We start from the raw sequence: 26,689 nt of genomic DNA on the forward strand, positions 1-26,689 counted from the left end.
CCATTGTGTCACAGGACCAAAACCAGGTTTTAATAAAAACACTGCTCCCTTCTGCTCCACTGCAACTGGAATTATTACGCCTGTGGACAGAATGGTGCGAGTGGCATCTTGCATGGCCTCACAGTTCTTTTGATCTATGATGTATCCCCAATCCAAAATGCCACTTACATAGGAATCTGAAGTGGAACTGAACAGTAGCAGATTGGCTACCACCACAGATGCCTGGTAGGTAGATCGCCAGTCATGTAGATGGTTTTTCTGTAAGCTTGTTGGATTGTTTTTTAAGACCAAACCTGTTTTGCTCTAGGCTGCCCTCCGCAGGGAGCAGTAAACAGGCATCTTGGCTCCTCATTTTTCCCCTTATTGAAAGAAGAAAAGGAACAAAAAAGGCGACCCTTTGTTTTAAGTAAATTCACCAACAGGAAGGAACTCTACCCACCTCTCGACTGGCTAATGATAAAAATCAATTCCTGACCAAATAAAACATCAAGACATGGACTCCATAGACTGACTCAGGCCTTACAATAGAGAGTACGGCGAGCTAAGACCATTGAAGCTGGCTCAAATAAGAACAGCATCCAAATCCACATCCCACAGGAAGGTAAAACAAAGCAATAACTTATTTTTCTCTTAAACAGTTGTCAGGCTCCTCAGATTCCATGTTGTCCTGAATGTTCAGTGCCAGCCACACTAAATGATCCTGTGGTCTAGCAGCCCTCAACAACCCACTAAGAATCCTCCAAGTCAGATTCCTATACCACTTCACCTTCCTCCTGGGAAGAACACCGAGAGTCAGACCCTCTCCAGCATGTAACCAGGGCTAAACTCAGACGCTTCCTAGAAATAGTTGGTGAGGATTTCTCTACAGTCCTCTCTAATGAGGAGGAACTCACCAGATCCTGCACTGGCTGACATTGTGCCCAGACCGGTTCGTCTGGAGGCATCCCTGCTGTACCTGGTGACCCCCATCCAAACACGTTTGAATGTAAGTGGTCAGTCACTGCAGGTTCAGCCAAGGAAGTAGAGGGACAGTTACCGTCGCCTACCACCGACGAACACGCAGCAAGCTGTGTGAACTCTACAATGGCCTGTGCCAGGGAACAAGCTCAGGTTGGTAGGTGTCTGACAACCGAGTGTCAGCTTCACAGGCTGTTCATAAGGCACCTGTGCCTGCCTGTGTGCTTGGCGAATTTCTTAACATTTCAGGCAGGTATTAAATGTCCCTAACAAAACCAGTATGGTTTGTTTGTGATGATGGCGTTGTAAAACATCTAGTACCAAAAGACATTTAAGGTACAGACTTATACATACACTTGTGTAGGTTTGTTATTGTCGTATTTCATTTTATATATACACATCATTTATAAACAGGAGTTTTACTTTACCGATGTATACAATATATTCTGCACTTTAAATGTGACAAACTAGAATCAAATAAACAGGGCCTCGTGTAGAGTTGGATGTACAATTTTGCGTATTTCCGTACTACGCATCCATTGAAATAAAAGAAAAATGTAAAAATTTAGAGAAAAAAAATTATACACGTACATTCATATGTAGACTTTGGCATATCTTGCACTCAAGAGGCAAAATAGGGAAAAGAAGGATTGGCTGCTCTACAACCCCCAGAAAACATTAGACACATGACATAGGTGCTGTCTTCTCACCTTGGCCGCAATTTTGTCAGCATCAGTGTATTGGAGAGGGGTGATGTCACAGTTAGATTCTATCTTGGTTATGCCGTATGCAGACTGGAAGTGAGCGCTCAGACTCAGGGTGTACGGGATCTGACCAATAGGCACCTGTGGGCGTGTGGCGGTTACACTCACATCATGATCTGTATGGAGACAAAGGAGAGACACCAGGAAAGTTAAAAATAAATAAAATCAACCCTAGGCATGTGAGATGGCAGAAAATGTCTGCCAGTAATTGGCAGAGAAGGGAAGAACCTGGAGGGAGAGGTAGGTACAGTATAAAATTTTGGGAAACATGACAAGCAAGTTTCTTGCTAAATCTGAATAGAGAGGAGTCACTATAAAGGTATGTACTACTACTAGTTGCCCGAGACAAACACAAGGACATTCTTAGTACATTTTTTTCTTTATGCATTCAGATGTTACTCTCTTGTTCTCTAATGGCAGGAACATTATTTGGGACAATCTAGAGCTGCCACACAGGAGTTTGAGAGAGTGTGAGCGCACCCAGGCAGACAACGGTAACCAGAATGTCTCCATAACTCTCCTCCTCAAAACACAAATATATCACTGTACACTCTTCATTAAGCGATTTGATATTCACCATTAACGATTAGTTTAAAAGTTCTATATAGTTTGCAATCAAATATAGGATTTGCTACAACCAAAATATGATCCAACTACTAATTTACTGCCTCGAACGAGAATACCATCATCCCCCTGCTGTACCTTTTGGGGTGTATCTGGGGTTTAGGACAGCAGGAAGCACAAAACGCACAGCTCCATCCGCTTCCACAGGCAGTTCCTGCACATATCTCAGGGTCACTTCAGCCTCCTGACCGGGAGGTAGGTTCCCAACGCTGCAGCTGAAGATGTCGGCAGAGCTCTCGTCTTCCTCCAGCAGGAACGCCTGCTGACCCTGACTCATGGCCTCATCGTAGGTCTCTTTAGCCTAGGTGGGTTGAATCAATACTTGGTAAATCAAAGATTGCCCAAATCACTTTCCAGTATCATTACACTAATTAATGTGCTATTTACTCCCACAAGCTTCTTAGGGACAAACCTGTATATTTTTTTGGGTGCTTTAAATAAACACAATTGTACTCTATATAAATTCCACAGCAGCTATCAATTCACCCAGGATAAAAATACAGTAGATGGATCTGAAAGCTGATTGATAAAAACAAGGGCATCATTTAGATGAACATATTGGGTTACCCAGGCAATACATAAGGCTGCTTTGTATTGACAGAGATCAGGGGAATCTATAGTACATGTAGCATTTACATGTATTCTAGTTTATTTTGTTATGTTTGCAAGTCTACATTGGGTACCAAATGGACATCATGAAAATAGATGTGATAGATCCAACTGATCTGTAACGGGAGGGAAGGAAAGGATTAGAATCTTTCTTGGAAAATATGTCTTGTGCGATGATCATGGGCAGGCTAGGGGGCAGGGAGGCACCTATCCCCCAGTCCAGTCCCGTAGTCAGCTGTCTTGGGCTGGGTCACCTGCATTTTTTTCCCATTAAAATAGGCTGCTGAGTAGAACCTTGGCCCCCGGGCTAAAATCTGCCAGCTCTCCCCGGGCGATGATGAATACATGACAGATACTGATCAGTAGACATTTCAGTTCTGTAAAATGGCCTCTTAGAGGTGGTTGTTTTTAGCTCTCCTCCTATACTCTTAATGGGAAGTTTATTTACACCTTTTCAGAGGCACTTCGGCATCTCTTGATTGAGCATGGGATGAGCAATATTAAAATGAACATGAAAATAGTAAATTTTTCAAACTTTTAAAAGTCTGCTCTACACAACAGGCCGACATTGTGAGACATCTTTATATTTCAGTCAGTAGCATAGGTCATAAAAATGGATGTTCAGACTTGGATACTATACTAATTAGTCCAAAAAAAAAATTCTTGATAACACTTGTTCCTTATTAACGGCTTCTTCTTTTGCATAGCGCCCTACACGATCTAGTGAGCGTTTTATTGAAAACCCAAAACTCAGAAACCAGTTCTACATAGGAAAAAAAAAAAATCTAATTGTAATGTAAGTTATTTACATGCATAGCATTCTTGTGATAAAACGGTTTGGTGCCCCTGGCTCTTGGTTTAAAATAGCCGTTTGTGGGGGCAGAAGTCCTTGTGACACCGAGCTCAAGTAATCATATAGAGGAAATGCAATCAAAGTTGCGGTTTGATGATATTACAGGATGTTACTCATGAGTATGAAGAAGCTATAAAGCTGTAACAATCTGGAACAGGATCAGGTATGTATCATAGGAATCAGATGAGGGAGGTGACATTGGGTGTAGAACTCCCAGATAATCTCCCAGAGACCCAATCTGTCTGTACACACCAATCATGGATCCCACATGACTAGTTGAGCTAGGAGCTACCATGATCAACAGACAGAGGAATATTTGGTCCAAAGTAGGAAGGGCTATGTGTGCAGAGGAAGGATGCTCTATCATTGGGTACCTCTGGGTCAAAATCAGCTTGTGTACTCAGTCCTACTGTGAAGTACCCCCTACTACCCTCTTCTAAACAGAACAGAACCCAGTCCCTGATCCTGTGCCAGGACCAATCAGTGGACTAGTGTCCTCTGCCACCCCTAACCTGAACGCCAAGGCCGCTCTACACAACAGGTAGACATTGTGAAGCATACTTATATTTCAGTCATTCGCATAAGTAAAAATGAATGTTCCGACTCGGATAGTATACTAATAAGTCAAAAATAAATATTCCTGATAATGTCTTGAATAATACTTCTTCCTTATTACCTGCTTCTTCTCTTGGAGATCTGCTACAATCTTCTTCCCTTCCACGGTTGCCTCAAAACTGTAGACAGCAGAATCTTGGTTCATGGGGAACACAAAGACGGCTTCTATCGCATTCTCCTCCAGGTTCTTATATTTGAGAGTCGCAGATACATCGGCCACGAAGCCTTTCACCTGGATGTCCACCGAGATCCCCTTAAGAGGGACTGGACAACACAAAGGAAAGGGGGAAAACAAATATATTTCCTGACCTGTCACCCATGTTTATTGTCACTCAGTAGTGTCCATTACAGCACAAAGAAGTCTTATTAGGTTGTATGATACATTGCTGGCATCAAACATTAGTGATCAGGAAAGTGAACAATCCAAGGTCATGTGGGGCGTTCCTTATGGCGCAAAGCTGTCAATGACATAATTGAACTGTACTTTAACTGGTCCCATATAACACACCATGAATAACCTGAATACACTTAATCTCAGACCGCCAATCCCTCTCTGGGAAGACTATATCCGTATTACAGAGATAGGGTCTGTGGAGTGTTTAGTATCTCTCTTACCATTTTATTTAGCATTATATGAAATATATTGGTTTATAATGCAGTATATTTGGAATAAATTATATCTCACTTAAAGCCTTGATGGTCAATAAGGGGTCATACATTCCTCCCATGCATCAGTAGTGTTAATGCTTCTTACATAGGCAAAGGAAAAAGGGAGTTTTGAGCATAAATGCAACAGGGCATCAAATAACAGCCTGGCACCTTCCTATGGCAGATCAATGACAATGTACAGGACAAACCCTTTACTGCTCCCAGGATTGACGTGCCAAAAGAAAACAAAATGTAAATCTGGTCACCACCTGCTGTCTCCAAACTTACATGAGACCCCCCCTCCCCTCTTTACCTTGTATAGTAACAGCAGGTAAATTAGGCGATGCCCCTGGTATCACACACCATGTTAGTCTTAGGCATCACCGAGTGACTGTGAGCTGGGTGCTTCGGAGAGGTCATCACCTGCCAATCAGTGACACCGAGCAGCAGCATGGTGCGGGATATCAGATACATCCCCTCCTCTGCCCAATACTTGTATATGAGTAGAGATGCTCACTGACCCCCGTGTTTTGGTTTTGGATCTGGATTACCGTCGTGTTTTGGTTTTGCAAAAAAGCCATTGCGTGTTTTGGTTTTGTTTGGTTTTGTTTTGGCAGTTTTGTTTAAAAATCAATGTTTTTGGGCATAAAATAACCGAATTTAGTGCTCCACCTGTTTCTTGGATAAGCAAGGTAATTCTAAAGCTAATAAATTAGGAAGAAAACAGTTTAATCCCTGGTAGGCCGTCCTTAATGCTGCACACAAACCTGATTGTCTTCCTCCCCATCTTAGCCTATTGGCAGCCATCGTCTTTTGGTGTATATTACACCCTACACTTATAGTTGAATATATATAAAGAAATGCTACGTGCTGTGGTCGGAATGGATTGAGTTTAAAGACAGCGTGTTGTTTGCTCAGTGGAATGTATGAGGCCTAACTCCCCCCCCCCCATGCCTTCCCTCCCAGCCTTCCCCTTCTATCTCTATCCCCTATACCCCTTACTTTCTTTCTTTTATTATCTTTTATAAGAAGGTTTAAGAAGATATACACTACTTTGGGTGAATCTGCAATTGTTGTTGTGCAACGAAATGCTTGAAGTACCATATTTATGTGTTAATACTGTTGCATACATATGTATATGCTGTTTCACTTCAATAAAAATAGATTATATAAAAAAAATAAAAATATATATATATATAAAGAAATGGACAATGGCAGTTTGGTATCTGTCTGCATAAGCCCCCCCCCCCCCCCCATCCACTTGTAGTGAAATAGAAGAGAAGCAGCCTGCATAGACTGAACAATATAAAAAAATTAATGGACCAAGGTAGTTTGGTGGCTGTCTGTGACCCCTCCCCGCCCTCCACTTGTAGTTGTAAAGAAAAAAAAGCTGCCTGCATAGACTGTACAATTATAATATAAAAAGAAATGGACAATGGCAGTTTGGTATCTGTCTGCATAAGCCCCCCCTTCCCATCCACTTGTAGTGAAATAGAAGAGAAGCAGCCTGCATAGACTGAACAATATAAAAAAATTAATGGACCAAGGTAGTTTGGTATCTGTTATCATCAGATCCCCTCTCCACTAGGAGTAAAATAGAAAACTATTCGGCCTTTATATAATCTAGAATATAAATAGAAATTGAGAAAGGCAATTTGGTATCTGTCTGCATCATAATCATCAACTTCATCATTAGCGCCCTCGTCGACTACACAAATCTTCCCCTCATCCTCTTCTAGTTCCAAAGTGGCATCCTCAATTTGTGTATCACCGGCTACACTCGGGCTGTTCAGGCACACATCAGCAGAACTCCTGAAAGGGCCCTTCTTTATGGGTACACTAACAGAATGCTCACGATTAGACATACCACTGGTGGATGGACTCTCCACAGGGATTGACGTTACGGTTTTCTTGCAGCTCGGCTTTCACACATAACAGTAGTTGTGCACCACTTTTGGAATTCAAATTACTTGGTCTTGCAAATTCTATAGACAAGCCTGCTTGTCTTCCTCTTCATCAATGACTCTTAGCAATTGAGCACTTGTCTTTGGGTGTATATTACACCCAAACCTTATGACTGTAAATTAGGAAAAATACAGTTTAATCCCTGATAGGTCCTCCACCATACTTTGCATGTTAATAGTAGGATTGGTTGGAGTTATGGTCAAGGTCACACATTTTTTTGTCAAATCCTTCAAACCAGCCCAGATGTCAAACTGTTGTGGTCTGCCACCTGCATCATCCCTGCTTGTGTTTGGAAAGTGCAAATTGGTGCCAGAACCTCACATGCCAGAACTGCTGCCACCCTGCTGCCTCTGGCGCAGGACTTACACAATCAACCGCATCATCATCAGCGCCCTCGTCGGCTACTCAAATCTCACCCTCATCCTCTTCTAATTCCAAAGTGTCACTTGGTGTATCACCAGCTACACTCGGGCTGTTCAGTACACATCAGCAGAACTGCTGAAAGGGCCCTTCTTTATGGGTACATTATCAGAATGCTCACGATTAGACATACCACTTGTGGATGGACTCTCCACAGGGATTGTTGTCATTTCTGATTCAGAGCATACATTATCCTCTAATGCCTTACTGTTTTCTTGCAGCTCGGCTTTGACGCGTAACAGTAGTTGCGCACCACTTTTAGACTGCAAATTACTTGGTCTTGCTTGGTCACGAGTGACCGTACAAGAAGAAGGCTCGGTAACATTTTTTGATCTGCCACTAATAGAGAAAGGTGAAGGCCTCATTCTTTCTTTGCCACTGCGTGTGTAGAATGGCATGTTGGCAATTTTTTTCTTTTATCGGCACTTAACTTTTCCTCAGTTACACTTCTTTTTTGCTTCAACACGGTACATTTTTGTTGTGTGTGTGTTTTTTTCCCTGATTTAAAAAGACTATGTACTTTTACATCGCCTTTCCCAGATGACGTACTGGGAACACTACCATCAGGACTGGTGACATAACCTGGTTGCTGATTCTGCTCATATGTGGACTGCTTTGAATCCATTTTAATGAGCCCAAATCACTTGTAGTGCAAAATATTGTCTTATATAGATATTGCTGACAAAGATTACTTTTTTTGACAGCCAGAAAATTTAGTGTAAAACACTGTGGAATATGAGACACCCCAAAAGCACTTGGAGTGCCCAAAAAAGAAAAAAAAAACCTCCTCTATCCTCCTCTATTACTGCTCTAATAATTGCAAATGGTATTAATATTGTAATTGTAGAGATTAGTATAGAAACAGTTATGTGTACACTAATTGCTCTGACCCTCCGCTAATATAGCCTGTGACCTAACCCTGATCTCTCCCTCTGTCAAATGGCGATGGATTGCTGTGGAGGCTGGTATTTATGCTTTTCAAATCTCGCGAGAACCAAGCTCAGAAATACGAATACGTCACAATGACGTTTTGCCTCGATTTCGATTGGGCGGGAGAGTACCGAGCCTGCTGCTCGGTACTCAGATAGGCTAAATTCGGATGGATTCGGATCTCAGGGAACCGAGTCCGCCCATCTCTATATATGAGGAAAGTACACCAGGTGGAAGAATGCATTACAGAGGTGGATCAATTACAGGGGAGGGCTGTGAGGGGGAAATGAATCACAGGAGAAGGTATAAATTGTTGGTAGATGACGAGAAAATGAGGGAGAGGGGGAGACACTTGCTCTCAATGGAAAATATAAACTTTACATTTTGGGAGACCAACCCATAGCAGTTATTTCATGCCCTGTGCAATCATCTCCTTCTGGGTGCTGGATGGCAAATGTGTTCAGTATGACCGTAGTCACTCTGTTGACTAAACTCTTAAAATAAACAAGCTAAATACCCAGAGTAATCTGTGCGCCAGATTTCTTTTTCTGTAAATATAAGCACTGTATTTATTTTTACTTTGTGTAAACCTTGAATAAATAAATGTAAACAGTGTATTCATTGTATCACTGATGCCTGTGCAGGAACAGAGTCAGGTTTTTAAGAGAAAGAACAGCAAACGATGGTGCCCGACCGATCTAGTGAGCGTTTTACTAAAACCCCTAAACACAGAAACCAGTGATCCCTACTCGGTGCCAAGTTATTACCTGGGTGAATTAAGTTGGACAAAAGTTCGCTATAGCAAATATTAGTTTGCTCTACCAGCCTGCCAAGAACTGGTGCAGAGAATGTGGGAAGGGAGCGGAGATGTGAAAGTCAGGACTAGTTTCACTTGAAACTCACCCTATATAGGAGTAGATGTTGTATATTAGAAACAACTTCAAAGGGTGCTTAATGTGAAACAGGAGCTTCTATAAGTATATGAGCTAGCTGAGGTAAGATCATCCCACATCTGATAGAGAAGAGTCTAAACTTTTCCCTGCTTCGCACTTTCACAAAAATTATATATTATATCACGCGCAGAGGAAGCAGTGGACAATATTGAGCTGCTCACCAGATATCCGTTTCATTACTTTCCGCTAACAGTGCATCACATTTCTTACTACCCCCTGTCTAATGCAGCACCGTGGACTGATTTTTAATTAGACTGTCAGAAACCAGCGCAGTAGTTCCACGATTCATTTGTAACAGATGGGTCTATAGAATAATTATTCCACATATAGTAATGAGAACGTAACAATTCACAATTTATTTATTGTAATTAATTTTTCCTAATCATAGTATCACATGCCTGAAATCAGGTTGAGATTTTTTATGCACATGTAGGATTTATTTTAGATCTATGGGGCATATTTAATAAAGCACGATAGTGCTTTTAACCGGTCATTAAGGTGTCCTCCTGTCCTCCGCAAATTTATTAAGGGTGCATCGCAGCAGATATCATGGATATCTGCTGCTTTGCATTCCTCTTCGTCTTTGGGAGCAGTCACCATTCAACAGAATGGTGACTGCTCCCGGCCGCAATCTAACAAGTCCCGAAAAAACATTTTTTTCGGGAAATTGTCATGTGAAGCTGGCATACATTATCAGAAATGAAAAAACCCAATGCTGTCAGCTCTGCTCCGAAGAGCAGAGCTGGACAGTGCATGTGTGGAGGGATCACATGATCCCTCCCTGTCACTCACCGCTCGCAGAATTGTGGAACTGCACATGCGCAATGGAAAGAAGAAGAGGAACGAAGATGACGTGGAGGAGATCCTAGAGACAGCGCGTCCCGAAGAGGGGGGTAAGTATGATTTTTTTTATCACAGAAACAGCAGTTTTTCGGAACTGCTGTTTCTGTGTTCCATTTTTAATAAATTTGAGAAATAGATCAATCCTTATCCATGCGATAAGGATTGATAACTATTTCTCAATTCTGCCGATGAATGATAAATGTGCCCCTATATGTGATTTTATTTTAGAGGAACTTTAAGATTTATTTGCATTTTTATTGCATGTATTTACATTAGTCATTATTATAACCATTTCAACACGCAATTAGGGGGTGACAAATTTTGATTATTGTTTACCACTAAAGGGTAGTTGATTAGAGATGCTCAGGCTCGGTTTTCTGAAAATCGAGCCCACCCGAACTTAGGGGATCCGAGTAGGCGCGCGACCCCCCTCGGTACTTTCGCGCGTCCTTGGATCTGAATCGTGGCAAAACGTCATTGTTGCATTGTCGGATTTTGTGGGATTTGGATTCCATAAGTACCTCCCTGCCCAGGAGATCCAGCGCCATTGCTCACACAGAAACAGGAGGGGTAGCAGTGCTCTTGTCACTTGACAAAAAGTGACTGGAAATTAATGTTATTAAGGTTAATAATAATGTAGAAACAAAAAAAAAAAAAAAAAAAAAAGAAGAGCCAAATTATGTGATTTTAGCAAAAAAACATAAACAAATAAGGATCCAAAACCAAAACACGCGAGGGTGGTTTTGGCAACACCAAAACACAAAGTTAATCCAGATCCAAAACCAAAACACGGCGGTCAGTGAACATCTCTAGTTTTGATAGAGGGACCAAAAAAAACCAAAATAACAATAAAAACAACTCATCTACTTCTTAGGTGGTTACCTGATTAGTAAGAGATACGGCAGTGTCTAGAAAAATGGTGTTTTGGTTTTCTACCAATAATTGACCAGAACCATGAAATCGAAATTAGATATTATTGTTCGGAATGAAAAAATAAATACATTTGGATTCATTTAAATCATTCTGTGTTAGTAGAAGTGCTGTTTTATCCAGCAGGAATGCTCCTTTCTTTTTTTTATTAATGAGCGCACAAATATTTCTTCACGCACCGAGGTGATGTGAGTACACCTCTATACAGTTGTAGTACTACTGAGTGTTCTATCGAGTGACTGTTCAAGTTCATCATCATTTATTTATAGTTCTAGTTAGTCTGACACTTCCACTCAACATTCTACGCTCATATTACAGCCAGAAGGTCCTATATGGAGGGAGCAGAAGTGAGAAAGGCAGAAAGTACATTTTATTGGTTCTCTCTAATCCCTAACAATGACTTGTAAAATATTTCCGATTACATTACGGATTTTATTTTTTTGCTGTCTTGGATATAAAGAAAACAAAGTATGATCAGTACTAATCAGTTATATATGTATCAGGCTCCTCAAGCAAGAAAGCCAGCGCTAACTATCATGTGCCAGAGATTCCACACAGAAACCAATAAATACTAAAAATATTATTTTATTGTTAACACTGAATCTAAAACCATAGCAAGTACATGCAGTCAAGAGTATTGTAATATATTGCCAAATGACCGGTTTGAATTTCGTAATTAGTGAATATCAAATGTAACTTGTCAAATTAACACACAACATACTGTTGTGTACTTTACGCCTTCTCACCAGAAACCAATACATTGTGATATACTGGGATTTACTCCATTACTGGTTAGGTATAGATGTATTTCACCTGCAATGTTTTCCCGACCTTAGTTGTTAATATACATCAGTCGACTAATGAGTGGGAGCCTCCTATTGGCCACATAAAATATTCTGCACTACAACTGGACAATCTATACACTTTATCCTTCTGAGGAAACTGTCCTGATGATGGAGAAAGGCATCAAGGACTCGCAATTTTAAATAATTCTTAAATGCCATAGTTAAGTCTTCACGGGCGCTGCTAATCCTTAGTGTCTGCATATCTGAGCTTATAAATTTTACATGGGAGCTGTTAATCTTTAAAATCTGCCGATCTGACTTCAACAGTTCTATGCTGACCTATGGGGAATGAGTACCAATTACCGGAGGAATAATGCTGATTTTCGGTGAGATATTATTAGACACATCAATTGCTTTTAAGGCAAGCTAAGGGATCCGGAGGGACTCGTCTTTACCGTTCCGTATTATTCTAACATTATACCATCTGCTATATGCCTATTCCCCCCCCCCTCCCCTAAAGGAACGGTCAGTAATCACTCTGCAGAGATTTCTTAGCACGAATTGGGATTTGCTCCATTTAGAGCATGCAGAGACATTTTCTTATCTACCCCATATATCATAGGTTCTAATCTAAAGACTGCATTTGGAATGATGACTCTATTACCAACAACTGTTTAAAAGGCAGATTTATACCCATTCACAATTTGTGCTATTCAGACACATTAATTATGATCCGTAAACAGATAATATATTATAATACTCATGATTGCATATAGTTTGTATGGTTTGAGATTCAGTGTGCACAATTAAAAACATTGGCACACGATAGTTAGCGCTGACTTTCTTGTTTGCATTTCATTTTTGGTAAGCGGAGCCTGATGCATATGTTGATTTGATATAACTGATGAGCACTGATCAAAACTTTCTTTTCTTTATATCCAGAATTCCTGGAGGATAAACCCTGAGCTACACCATATGGGGTAACGTCTAAATGTAGTTATTTTTCCATTATGAACAATAAAATCCAGTTTAGGTTTCATCGTTCTGGACAATCATTGGTAGAAGCCCGAACATGTGACCACTGTCAGACCAACCTAGTGTAAATCAGCTCATCTGGCAGATGTAACTACCACTTGTGTGGCACCAGCTCCTGTGTCAGTCTTACTGCAGTCTGGTTACAGAGGAGATATCTCACCTGGCTTCTTGGAGGACACAATGATAAGACCACAACATGGAGGAAGCTCAGACATCTTTACACTCGTCCTGTAGGAGATAAGACACAACAGGTGTCAGCACAAGAATATTAAGTAGTCAGTAGTGTTCATATAACAGGAATAAAATGTAAGCTGCTATTGTTCTGTGATCGGTGGTTGGTATAGAACAGTAGGTCTCCTCACTGCTCAGTCTATTCACCACTTGGTGAGTAATTGTCAGAATCAAATTGGTCTCCAATGTAGAAGCCACAGTGGCTGAGCTATTTACATGGGCCTCAGTGCATTTGGTCTCCAAAAAAATGGCTGCCATGTTTATAGCATCAGTTTTGGCAACATTTTGTTTAGTAACTTTCCTTCAGCAGAAGGAACAAACCAGTAGCTGTATGATTTATTTCTTCATTACTTAACATCATTCTCAGCATCTGTTTCAGGAATCAGGCATGTACCTTAGTCAGAGACAGATTTCTGCATACTGGATGTTAGTCACAGAGCAGATTTATCAACCAATCAGATTCTAGCTATCATTTTCTAGAATGTACTGGATAAATGATAGCTAGAATCAGATTGGTTGCTCTGGGCAACACCTCCGCTTTTCCGTATCAGAAGGATTGATAAATCTGCTCCTCAGTCTGGGTGTGTAATATAGAAGAGGTGGGGGTCAGAGCCTTAATTTTATATGCTTTTTAACACTATTTAGTAAAATACAAAGATATATTAAGTGTCACCACATAATACAGCTGTGCATTTTGCTAAATAGTGTTAAAAAGCATCTAAAATTAGTTTAAACTAAATCCCTAAAACTTTGGGGGCTAAACAGCCCCTGGCCATTCAGTTACATTTACCATACAGCCACTTCTAAATTCCCACCATGACCACTGACTGTAATCAGGGGCACAGGGAGGGGAGATAGCAGGTACTGATTACTGTGGCATTTTTTGTGTGTCTGTGTTTCCTGGGAGGGGGGGAGGGTTTCGGGAAGGCAGTCTATGCGGTCTCTGCACAGGCTGTCAAGTCACATACTATGCGCTGTGACAGTCTATGCAGGGACCGGACAGGTTGCACCCATCTCCATAAGGCAGTGGCAGAGGGGGGGGCACATGCGAGTAAAGCATGTGGGCAGAGGGGGGGGCACGTGCGAGTAAAGCATGTGGGCAGAGGGAGGTTATATGTGTGTAAAGCATGTGGGCAGAGGGGGGGCACATGCGAGTAAAGCATGTTGGCAGAGGAGGGGGCACGTGCGAGTAAAGCATGTGGGCAGAGGAGGGGGCACGTGCGAGTAAAGCATGTGGGCAGAGGGGGGGCACGTGCGAGTAAAGCATGTGGGCAGAGGGAGGTTATATGTGTGTAAAGCATGTGGGCAGAGGGGGGGCACATGCGAGTAAAGCATGTGGGCAGAGGGGGGGCACATGCGAGTAAAGCATGTGGGCAGAGGGGGGGCACATGCGAGTAAAGCATGTGGGCAGAGGGGGGCACATGCGAGTAAAGCATGTGGGCAGAGGGGGGGCACATGCGAGTAAAGCATGTGGGCAGAGGGGGGGCACATGCGAGTAAAGCATGTGGGCAGAGGGGGGGGCACATGCGAGTAAAGCATGTGGGCAGAGGGGGGGCACATGCGAGTAAAGCATGTGGGCAGAGGGGGGGCACATGCGAGTAAAGCATGTGGGCAGAGGGGGGGCACGTGCGAGTAAAGCATGTGGGCAGAGGGGGGGGCACGTGCGAGTAAAGCATGTGGGCAGAGGGGGGCACGTGCGAGTAAAGCATGTGGGCATAGGGGGGGCACGTGCGAGTAAAGCATGTGGGCATAGGGGGGGCACGTGCGAGTAAAGCATGTGGGCAGAGGGGGGGCACGTGCGAGTAAAGCATGTGGGCAGAGGGGGGGCACGTGCGAGTAAAGCATGTGGGCAGAGGGGGGGCACGTGCGAGTAAAGCATGTGGGCAGAGGGGGGGCACGTGCGAGTAAAGCATGTGGGCAGAGGGGGGGCACGTGCGAGTAAAGCATGTGGGCAGAGGGGGGGCACATGCGAGTAAAGCATGTGGGCAGAGGGGGGGCACATGCGAGTAAAGCATGTGGGCAGAGGGGGGGCACATGCGAGTAAAGCATGTGGGCAGAGGGGGGGCACATGCGAGTAAAGCATGTGGGCAGAGGGGGGGCACGTGCGAGTAAAGCATGTGGGCAGAGGGGGGCACGTGCGAGTAAAGCATGTGGGCAGAGGGGGGGCACGTGCGAGTAAAGCATGTGGGCAGAGGGAGGTTATATGTGTGTAAAGCATGTGGGCAGAGGGGGGGCACATGCGAGTAAAGCATGTGGGCAGAGGGGGGGGGCACATACGAGTAAAGCATGTGGGCAGAGGGGGGGGCACATGCGAGTAAAGCATGTGGGCAGAGGGGGGGCACATGCGAGTAAAGCATGTGGGCAGAGGGGGGCACGTGCGAGTAAAGCATGTGGGCAGAGGGGGGGCACATGCGAGTAAAGCATGTGGGCAGAGGGAGGTTATATGTGTGTAAAGCATGTGGGCAGAGGGGGGGCACATGCGAGTAAAGCATGTGGGCAGAGGGGGGGGGCACATGCGAGTAAAGCATGTGGGCAGAGGGGGGGGCACATGCGAGTAAAGCATGTGGGCAGAGGGGGGGCACATGCGCGTAAAGCATGTGGGCAGAGGGGGGGCACATGCGCGTAAAGCATGTGGGCAGAGGGGGGGGCACATGCGAGTAAAGCATGTGGGCAGAGGGGGGGGCACATGCGAGTAAAGCATGTGGGCAGAGGGGGGGCACATGCGAGTAAAGCATGTGGGCAGAGGGGGGACACATGCGCGTAAAGCATGTGGGCAGAGGGGGGGCACGTTCGAGTAAAGCATGTGGGCAGAGGGGGGGCACGTGCGAGTAAAGCATGTGGGCAGAGGGGGGGCACATGCGAGTAAAGCATGTGGGCAGAGGGAGGTTATATGTGTGTAAAGCATGTTGGCAGAGGGGGGGCACATGCGAGTAAAGCATGTGGGCAGAGGGGGGGGGCACATGCGAGTAAAGAATGTGGGCAGAGGGGGGGCACATGCGAGTAAAGCATGTGGGCAGAGGGGGGCACATGCGAGTAAAGCATGTGGGCAGAGGGGGGCACATGCGAGTAAAGCATGTGGGCAGAGGGGTGCACGTGCGAGTAAAGCATGTGGGCAGAGGGGTGCACGTGCGAGTAAAGCATGTGGGCAGAGGGGGGGCACATGCGAGTAAAGCATGTGGGCAGAGGGGGGGCACATGCGAGTAAAGCATGTGGGCAGAGGGAGGTTATATGCAAGTAAAGCATGTGGGCAGAGGGGGGGCACGTGCGAGTAAAGCATGTGGGCAGAGGGGGGCACGTGCGAGTAAAGCATGTGGGCAGAGGGAGGTTATATGCGAGTAAAGCATGTGGGCAGAGGGGGGGCACGTGTGAGTAAAGCATGTGGGCAGAGGGGGGGCACATGCGAGTAAAGCATGTGGGCAGAGGGAGGTTATATGCGAGTAAAGCATGTGGGCAGAGGGGGGGCACATGCGAGTAAAGCATGTGGGCAGAGGGGGGGCACATGCGAGTAAAGCATGTGGGCAGAGGGAGGTTATATGTGTGTAAAGCATGTGCGCGGCGGCACATAGGTTTCCCTTCTAGTCTACTATAGAGGGGCCCTATGAAGTTGCTGTACTGGGGCCCAAAATTTCTCTTGGCGGCCCCGTCTGTAATACCCGTCACATTAATATACATATTATCTCCTGCCTCTGTGTAGGAGTAATCCTACACCCCACCACAACCTTACAACCGAGGACCATCGCAGTCACACTCAGTGGGGCCGTTTCAGTGCACTATGTGCACTGTTACCCTTAGGATGGCAATTTCATTGCTGATGTTTGCTCGCTTCTCTAGGAGCTGCAAATACAATTCCGGGTTAAAATGACTGTATTAAAGGTAATCGTACGAACGCTGCGTTAATCCTACACTAACTTGGCCGAATTGAATCTGCCCCAATGTATTTCATTTTTTACTTCATCTATTTATTTTGTTTATGTCAATTGATTTATTATTCTTCCCAATTATTCATATACATTCCTTTCACCCTCTCTCATAGCGCCTCATCCTCTCCTCCTTCCTACAACCTAACCCCCATTTCTTTTTCTCCCCATACCTCTGCCTTCTTTTAGCCCTTTTAATGCATGCCACCTAGTCGTTTCCTATGAATACCGACCATACTACCACCGTCTGCCACACTATTGTACATTATCCCTTGTTCATCTATGCAATCACTTATATATATTCCCCTTATTCCTTTTTAATTCAAAATCTTTTGACACATCAGTATTCATAATTTTACACACAGATTTAATTCACCACTTTCTCGGATTCCTTAACAGTCCATTCCTCTAACCACCCTGCTTCAACTCCTCACCCACCATCTACGGACCCCGGCTTCTATACATCACTACCCCTTACCATCATCAGATGGAGTTAGCCAGAAATGATCTGAGCTTGGTAAATCACGCAAGACAGTGGGACCGCAGGAGAGATCTCCGATATCCGCTGCGATCCTACTTTAACAGGGTTACCTAATAATACAGCTAGGAGCTTCGTAAATATGCCCATTACTTTTGATAATAACCGAGCTGAAGCTGTATGTAGGAAGAATTCTGTAAAACTTGTACCAACTATAAAGAAACACAGATAACCATTTGTCAGCAATTTTTTCTTTATGTTAAAAAACTGTGACTCTCCTAAACCAGGGCTTGGCAACCTTTTTCTATCAGTGTGTCAGATTTTTTTTTTTCAAGCCCAGGAGTGCCAGTTGTATGTGTGCATGTATATGTATTTCTTATTTTATCATGCTGATATCATGGTAATGTTAATAGTAAAAAGACCAACAAATAAACATTCATGTTATGCAGCATAGATGTGCCCCCATTTTATATTGTGCCACAAAGTTGTGCTTCAAGTTTATATTATGCCTCATACTTACTCTCTGGAGACTCCGCACGCACATCCACACATCATTCGTTCCACAAGGGAACCATGGAACCGATTCATTAAAACAGCTGAAGATTATCAAAATGGAACTGTTGCATTTCGACTATCTTTGGTTGCTTTAGTAAGGCAGCTGCAGCCCTCCAGAGTGCCAGAAAGAAGTGGTCCAAGTGCCACGTCTGGCACGCGTGCCGGGGGTTGCCTACCCTTGTCCTAAACCAACCGTCTAAGTGGCTGAACCCATCAACTAGTCACAGACATGAGATATGTGAAAAACTCTGGTTTGTGTGGGTTAAAAACCAAAGGCAGCGACAGATCTTTTTGGATGAATAACAGGAACCAGAATATATTGTTACATTGGTCTTTTTTTAATAAACATTTTGTAAACAAGGCAGAGAGAGTGTGTATGTCGTTCAATTAAATTATGTAAGAGGCGTGGGTACGATTGTGGTATATAGGACAGCAGTCAACTCTTGTCTATTATACAGGGCACACAGGGATGGCAAACTTAACATAGCCCCAGAGCTGACCAGAATGCTGGGACTTGTAGTTCACAACAGTTGGAGAGCCACAGGTTGCCTGTGAAGTGTTGCATATAACACTTTTTAGAACTCATTCTGGAGGTACTGACAACTAACAACGCCAAGAAAATTGAATGTATACCGCCTGTATGAAAAGGTTGTCTATCCAGCTGATTGGACGGCTGTCCATCAACCTTTCAATGCGGCCTGGGGTGAGTAGCTCCCGAACTACAGAGTTATATATATGAGGGAGGCGGCTTATTGGTGAAATATTATTATACATGTTTATTTAATCCCCAGAGAACTGATGCTACACAGAGAGTGTTTTCTATAACTGTTATGTATAGAGCAGTATAAAACCTCACATGTGTACAGTTACATAATTACCATATTTTAAGGACCTGGGTAACTCCCAGCCAGGACAAACCACCTGATCCCAAGACAAAATATACCTGAATGTTTGCAATGGGTCATTTACAATGGAAGCCCCGAGGCCAACACACCCTTCTATCTAAGCGTTGCCACATCCCCATATGAGAATTGGCACTGTTATTGTTCTCTCTTCATACAGGTTGTAGAGATGAGTAATCTGTGCCCCCGGCTCCAGATATTATCCAGCATGTTACATCTATAGTACATATACTGTACCTCTGTGCAATCAGCTGATCCTCTCCATGCATCTTATACATATGTGTAATCTGCACCCCCTATTATCCAGCATGTTACACCTATAGTTACTCTGTGCAATCAGCTGATCCTCTCCATGCATCTTATACATACGTGTAATCAGCACCTCCTATTATCCAGCATATTACACCTACAGTACATATACTGTACCTCTGTGAAATGAACTCATACATTCTACATGCCTCATAAACATGTGTAATCTGCACCCCCTATTATCCAGCATATTACACCTACAGTACATATACTGTACCTCTGTGAAATGAACTCATACATTCTACATGCCTCATAAACATGTGTAATCTGCACCCCCTGCCTCCCGATTGTTCAGCATGTTACATCTACAGCACGTATACTGCACCTCTGCAAACAGCTTGTTCTCTCTTCCAGTCCTTGATGTGTTTGTTACTTCCTGCAGTGTTGAGTACAGGAGGGAGTGTCCACAGTGTCAGATTGCCTGGATTAACTCCGTCCTGTCTGTTTATACTGCATCCAGCATACAGGGGAGGGTCTGCATTTTACTGTTAAACTGGATACAGACTATTGCATTTTACTTCAGATGCAAATTCTGTAACACATTTTTCAATGACCGAAAATCCCGAGGTGCATGCAGAATCATGTGTACCCATCTACAGAATTTACCTTTAGATCTGGGATGTCCATCTCTCATAACCATCTGCTGAAAAGATTGTGACTCTGTACACACTACAGATATCTGCCTACACTGTGGTGAGTGCCTGTGTAAGGTCCCTCGAGGAGATGTGCCTCACAGGGCGACTAACTCCTAGTACCTCCGAACTTACCACGATTCGCGTGGATGACTGAATCCTACCTCGGTCCCAGATCGGGGAGTTCTCCGGACGCCCGCGAATAACGCCTTAGAGGAGAAACAGAGTTAAACCGAGCCTACCAAGTAAGGGCTGTCCGAGAATACGGCAATGAACAAGAACACTCTCAGTCCAAGCTCCCTTGCCGCCTCCTCACTTTGCTCTTGCCAAGGCACGGGGGACTACAGGCACTTGAGACCAGGACTAGTCCCGCCTCAAGTACCTCGCACACCTGCCGGTGAGGGCCTAACCGAAAGGGGGAATCGAGCGTGATACTCACCGGGACACTCCCACTTCCGATCCGGTTCTCCTGCACCTCCCCGACACCTGCGGATGACAAGGAACACACAGCCTCCCTCTGCGCTGTCAGTGAGACTAAGATGGGCACCCACAAATGCTAAGCTGTCTACAACAGCGACCCGACCCTAACAACACTCTAATGGTCGGCAACGCAACTAAACTTAACAGCTACAACTAACTAGGTGTGGTGCGCTAACGGGACGCCCCTGGAACTGCGTTGAGCTGTGTTGCACTGCCACTGACTCACTCAGTCACCCCCTCTGGAAACCAGTGCGACCCCAGGGACCTAAGGGACGCGAAAAACTACGTGTGTTCTTCCCTGACTATGTGTACGCTGGTAACTACACTTGTCCCCACAGCACGGGTTAGTACAGGAAAACACAGGGAACAAGAGCATACCTTTAATGGGGGCCTGACGTCTTGCCCCTGGACGCAGTTATGTAGCACACCCCAAAATACCGTAATACAAACAATACTCGCCGCACAGACAGAATAAATACAGTATACAGTACTTTGCATGCTACTTACCAGAGCACACCGCTGCTAGCCAACCAGCCGGTTGCTACAGCACCCACAGGAGCCTCCGCTTTACTGTACCTCCTAACTCCGTGTGCTCACCTCACACAGGACCGCGCCTACACTCACGAGGCTCTCACGCCTCTACCACACACCACCAGGGCCTTATGCCCTACACACCATGGGCCTCTGCCCAGCTACACACAGAGCCTTGTGCACTGTTTTATGGGCCTCAGCCCCCTCTCCAACTCAGGGCTCTGAGCCCACTAACTAGGGCCTTGTGCCCTGCTACCTAGGGGCACTAGCCCCTGCCTACTGAGGCCTGTGGCCTGCCTAGCTAACTGCTTAGGGTCTTATGCCCTCTATAGCCTACGGGCTATCAGCCCCTCTGGCCTTCCTATGGCCTCTAGGCCGCTAATTAGCCCTAACAAGGGCTGCCGCTACTGGTCTCCGCTGTCTTCTTTACTTCTTTGCTTGATCCCGCAGTTCTCCGCAACACGTCCGTCTTCTTGGCTCTCCGCCGACGAACTGAAAATGGCGGCACGCGCACCGACTTAAATAGTCATGCAGCATCGACGCAACGCTACGCGATGACGTGGCGGGTCCTGATTGGCCCGCCACCGCATTGTTTCAAACGGCTGGGAGGTGAGCCCTGATTGGCTCACCGCCCCGACCGAACAGAGGGGACCACCGCCGCCCGAAGACGGACGACGACCCCACTCAGGTAAGTCCTCCACATTTCCCCCCGGTTTAATGTCGGCAGTCCCTGCTGACAAAGTCCGGGTCCACACGAAATTGGGGTCAGTATAGCGTTCTCCAGGCTGGCCCAAGTTCGGTCGCTGCGATCTTCTAGGTAGAAGTGGCGGTGTGGGAGGGTCCACGTTCACCGGAGTGGAATCTGGAGTATCAACGTCCTCTGTGATCGTTGGTGCCTGCCAATCCACCCCCGTCGGGGTGGGTATGAGATCTGGCTCACTTCTCTCCGGGACATCGGAAGCCAAATCCAGAAAACCACAGGGACGTAACATATTCCGATGCAGCACCCGCGGTCTTCCAGTCCCTTCCGCAGGAACCACTTCATACACTGGGAGGTCAAGAGCCATTCGCCGTTGCACCACATATGGTAACACTTCCCACCGATCGCTGAGTTTATTTCCTGGCCTCTTTATTCTTACCAGTACTCGCTGACCCACAGCGAAGGGAGAAGCCGTGCTGTTGGTTGGTCCGTGAAGGACTTTGGACCGTAGCTGCCCCCTAACCACGTCCCCGACAATTTTCAGCTTCCTCTTCTGCTCTGTTACCCAGCCGCTGGGAGTCCAACTGTCCGCTTCTTCTGGGACGGACAACTCCAAATCACGCCACTCTCTTCCAGGCTGCCGAACAGAAGAAAGTATGGGGTATAATCGGTGGTACTATGTACCCGGTTATTGTATACCCACACCAAGTCCTGGACGAACTCCATCCAGCGGTTTTTCTGTCCAGCCTCCAGAGCCCTGAGCATTTGCAGCAAGGTCTGATTGAACCTGTCACAGTCGCCATTACCTTGAGGGTGATAAGGAGTGGTCCGGGACTGCTGTACCCCATAGGTGTCACACAGACCTCCCATGAGACGTCCCTGAAAACAGGCTCTGATCCGAGTGAATCCGCTCCGGGCACCCATATCTCCGAATGAAGTGCTCCACAATGGCGCGAGTAGCCGCCTCCGCAGTCTGGTTTCGTGTGGGCACGACGACGGTGAACTTAGTAAAGTGGTCCGTCATGACCAACGCGTAGTTATGACCACTACTTGATTCCCCGACCAGGATGCAATCAATCATAAGAAGCTCCAAGGGTCGCCCCGTCTGGATGGTTTGCACGGGCGCATGCTGCTCACCAGCCTTACTTACCCCGCATCGTGGACAGGCTCGGCAGACCTCTTCCGCCAACGCCTTAGCGCCGGGTACGAAGTACTGCCTGCGTAGCCATTGATGGGTCTTGGCCGCCCCGAGATGAGCGCCTTGTTCATGAGCTTCCAGTACCAAGTCCCGCGCCATGGACTCAGGCACCACCACCTGCCATACCGGACGGAGCTCCTGCTCCAGGTAGGCTCGACGAACTAATACCCCTTCTCTCACAGTCAGTTGATCCCATCTGTGCAATAGCCTTCGTCCGGCTATAGGCAGTTGACGCCGTTCCTCGCTAGAGGGCCAATGTCCCTGTTGCTTCCATTGGCGGACACACCGCAATGGAGCATCCTGAGCCTGTCGTTCGGCCCAATCTACGGTTGTCTTGGGCACACTCAGAGCACAAACAGGAGATGTCAACTGGGTCAGATCCGGGATCTCTTCCCCTTCCCTGTCCTCATCACTGGGCCCCTCTGGCCCTTGCAGGGGATAATGGGACAACGCATCCGTATTTCCAGTAGCCTTTCCGGGTCGATACCGGATCTTATATCGGAACTTGGCCAACCAAGCCATCCAGCGCTGTTGCAGTGTCCCTAACTTTGCCGTGGCCAGATAAGGCTACGGATTGTTGTCGGTCACTATTTTAAACTCAGCGCCGGTCAAGTATTCCGTGAACTTCTTGGTTACTGCCCAAACTACCGCTAGCAACTCCAGCTTAAAGGAACTGTAATTATCGGGATTCCTCTCTGAATCCTGCAGACTCCGGCTTCTGTAGGCAATGACCCGTTCTCTGCCGTCTTGGACTTGTGCTAGCACGGCCCCCAGGCCCTTGAGAATTCCATCGGTATACAGGATGAAGGGCTTTTCGAAGTCAGCGTACGCCAACACCGAAACCGTTGTCAGGTCTTCTTTGAGCTGCGTGAACGCCTTTTCCTGAGCAGCTCCCCAGGCTATGGCTTGATTCTTAGCCGTAGTGACAACTCCCCTCAACAAGTTGTGCAGCGGGCCAGCCACCTTCGCGAAGTCTTTGATGAATCTCCGATAGTAGCCCACTAACCCCAGAAATGCTCTCAATTCCGTCACCGTCCGAGGGATCTTCCAGTCCAACACCGCAGACACCTTGTCCGGAGTGGGGCTCACTCCATCCTGGGACACGACATGTCCCAGGTATTCCAACCGAGGTTTCAGAAGATGACACTTTTGCGGCTTCAACTTCAGGCCGAATTTCTCTAAACGCTGTAGGACGACGTCGAGTCGATCTAGATGTTCTTCGACCGTGGGGCCAAAGATGATGATATCATCCAAGTAGATCAGAAGAGCGTCGAAATTCAGGTTTCCCAGACATCTCTCCATTAACCGTTGGAAGGTGGCGGGAGCATTAGTGAGACCAAAAGGCATCCTACAGAACTCAAACAGACCCATTGGAGTGATGAAGGCCGTCTTCGGCCGATCCTCTACAGCCACTGGCACTTGCCAGTATCCACTGGCAAGATCCAGAGTGGAGAAATATCTTGCCTTCCCTAGCGCAGCTAGTGATTCCTCAATCCGGGGCAACGGATACGCATTGCGGACAGTACAACTATTCAACCGCCGATAGTCCACACAGAACCTGATGGCACCATCTTTCTTTCGTACTAAGACGATAGGAGCTGCCCACGGGCTCTTACTTTCGGTAATCACGTAGCTATCCAGCATCTGCCTGATCATCAGCTTGACCTCCTGGTACAACTTGGGCGGGATCGGCCGGTATCTCTCCCTAATGGGCAGACTGTCTCCGGTATGGATAATATGCTCCAGTTCCTCCGTGTACCCAAAATCCTCCTCACTTCGGGAGAAAACTTTCTGTCTGGCCCATAGTATCTGTTGTAGCCGGATAACATCCCGGGGCTCGATCCCTTCCAAGGAGGCATCCATTTGTTCCAAAATGGTGCTGCCGTTCCACTCGCGGGACAGGCTATTGTCACATTCCACCTGGACCGCCAGGCCCCCTTGTTGTTCTGATGCGGGTTTGAGAAGTATCTGCCGGTCACCTCCAATCTGCTCTGCTTCAACGGTGATAACTCGAGCGACAGTCGTACCAGGACCCATCGTCTGGATATGGTCCTGCACATTGCATAATCGCACAGGTACCCTTCCTCGATGTACCCTGGCCAACGCACGAGCCACAAGCGGTCTTTCTGCCGTTAGTCCCGAACCGGCCGGTTCCACCAGCACCACTCTTCCCTCCAATCTCCTGTTTGTCCTCACCTCCATATATTGCAGCACCTCCTGACCAGGGGGTACTTCCACCGTCTGTTGGTAGTTGGTCCGTAAGTACCCAAGGAGCTCCAGTCCCGACTCAGTCGGTTCTTCATCACACTGGCGCACCATCCTCTGGAAAACCCGCTGCACAGGCCGGGGTACGTCCAACTCTCTCCAGTATCGAGGCCCTTTGGCATGGAATAAGGCCTGATCCAAATTCTGTAGGGCGTTCATTTCCAGAATCACCGGGCCGTGACGGAGCTCCTTTCCACCGACCACCAGAATGCCCTTTCTTCCCAAGGTCTGTCCGCAGACTTCGATGTCTAACCAGACTACTCCCACAACAGGGATGGGCAGATTGTTGGCGGCGGTCAGCTTAATCCACGTTTGGGCCCGACTCTTCTGCAAGTGAGCATAATTCTCCAGAAAACATCACTCTGACATAGTGGTCACCTGAGACCCCGTGTCTAGCAGGCACTGTTGTGGTTTCCCCCATAACGTGGCTACTACCGTAGGGCACTCCCCCACCAAGTCAGCCGAGTTGGTGAAGTTAGGGTTTGCCTCCATCTCCCCCGCGGGTGGCCCCTTCACCGCGAGGGACTCTAGTTTAACGGTTCCCGGTTCGGAGGTTCAGGACAATTATGGGCATAATGTCCCACGCATTGGCATCTCCAGCAGCGAATGGTTGGTCTTGGGCCTTGCTGTGACCTGGGGGTGCTTCTTCGTTCTTCTGTAGGTCCCCCTTCACCTCGGCGATCCCGCGGCCAGCGGACTTCCTGCCGCAATTGTGCAACCTCCTCCTTCATGGCCAACAGAGCTTCCTTTAGGTCTTTCACACAACTCTCCAACGGGTGGGCCTCTGCTCCGGATGGATTACTGGCAAGAAGGACCTGCTGTGGGGCTACCGCATAAGGCCCGTAATGATCATCCCTATCCCGGGACACAGCCTCCGCTTGTATTTCCTGGAACGTCAGGCCAGGTTTATCCCGCACTTTGTCCAGAAGAATGTGCCGGAGCGGCACGTTCCAGAGCCCCATGGCAAATTGGTCTCGCAGCAGAACATCCGCGTCTCCCATGGTGCCCGACCCCCGTGGGTCTCTCTTCCAGAGCTCTCTCACCAGTTCTAGGAGAGCGTTGCCAAACTGGGTTAGACTTTCGTCCTCCCTCTGCACACGCCCGAAGAACCTCTTCCTCAACACGGCCACGGACGAGGTGTCGCCATACAATTCTCCCAGGATCTTGAAGATCGCATCCAAGGTGTCTCTATTGGGTTTGGGTCGTAGAAGAACCGTTCTCCTGGCATCTCCCTCCAAGGCGTTCAGAGCCAGCTCCACCTTCATGGAGTCGGTAATCTGATATAACCTGGCAGTGCCATGCAGCCGTTCCTGCCAGTCAGTTAACGCAAGATTTTTTCCATCGAACTTAGGTAGGTGGGACAGTGCGGCACCCACAGCCATCACATTAGGCTGACTGCGCGGAGCGCGAGGCGTGGTATGTTGTGATTCAGTCATCGCAAACGCGAATCCTGCCGACTACGCCAAAATGTAAGGTCCCTCGAGGAGATGTGCCTCACAGGGCGACTAACTCCTAGTACCTCCAAACTTACCACGATTCGCGTGGATGACTGGATCCTAC

The 26,689-nt window shown here is 46.6% G+C and overlaps 1 protein-coding gene across 1 annotated transcript in view; it reads right to left on the bottom strand.

The window, feature by feature from the left end:
• LOC142102186 (von Willebrand factor A domain-containing protein 5A-like) overlaps window positions 1-19,750 on the bottom strand; it is a 70,495-nt gene extending 50,745 nt beyond the window's left edge. The window contains exons 1-5 of the mRNA XM_075186885.1: window positions 19,649-19,750; window positions 13,092-13,159; window positions 4,484-4,686; window positions 2,424-2,646; window positions 1,668-1,837 (exon numbers count right to left, since the gene is read on the bottom strand). Of these exons, the coding sequence (XP_075042986.1) occupies window positions 1,668-1,837; window positions 2,424-2,646; window positions 4,484-4,686; window positions 13,092-13,146 (651 nt within the window). The 5' untranslated portion in view covers window positions 13,147-13,159; window positions 19,649-19,750. The remainder of the gene's footprint in view (window positions 1-1,667; window positions 1,838-2,423; window positions 2,647-4,483; window positions 4,687-13,091; window positions 13,160-19,648) is intronic.
• Between the last annotated feature and the right edge of the window lie 6,939 nt (window positions 19,751-26,689).

The sequence above is a fragment of the Mixophyes fleayi genome, chromosome 1, assembly GCF_038048845.1.
Source record: "Mixophyes fleayi isolate aMixFle1 chromosome 1, aMixFle1.hap1, whole genome shotgun sequence".
Taxonomy (NCBI): Eukaryota; Metazoa; Chordata; class Amphibia; order Anura; family Limnodynastidae; genus Mixophyes; species Mixophyes fleayi.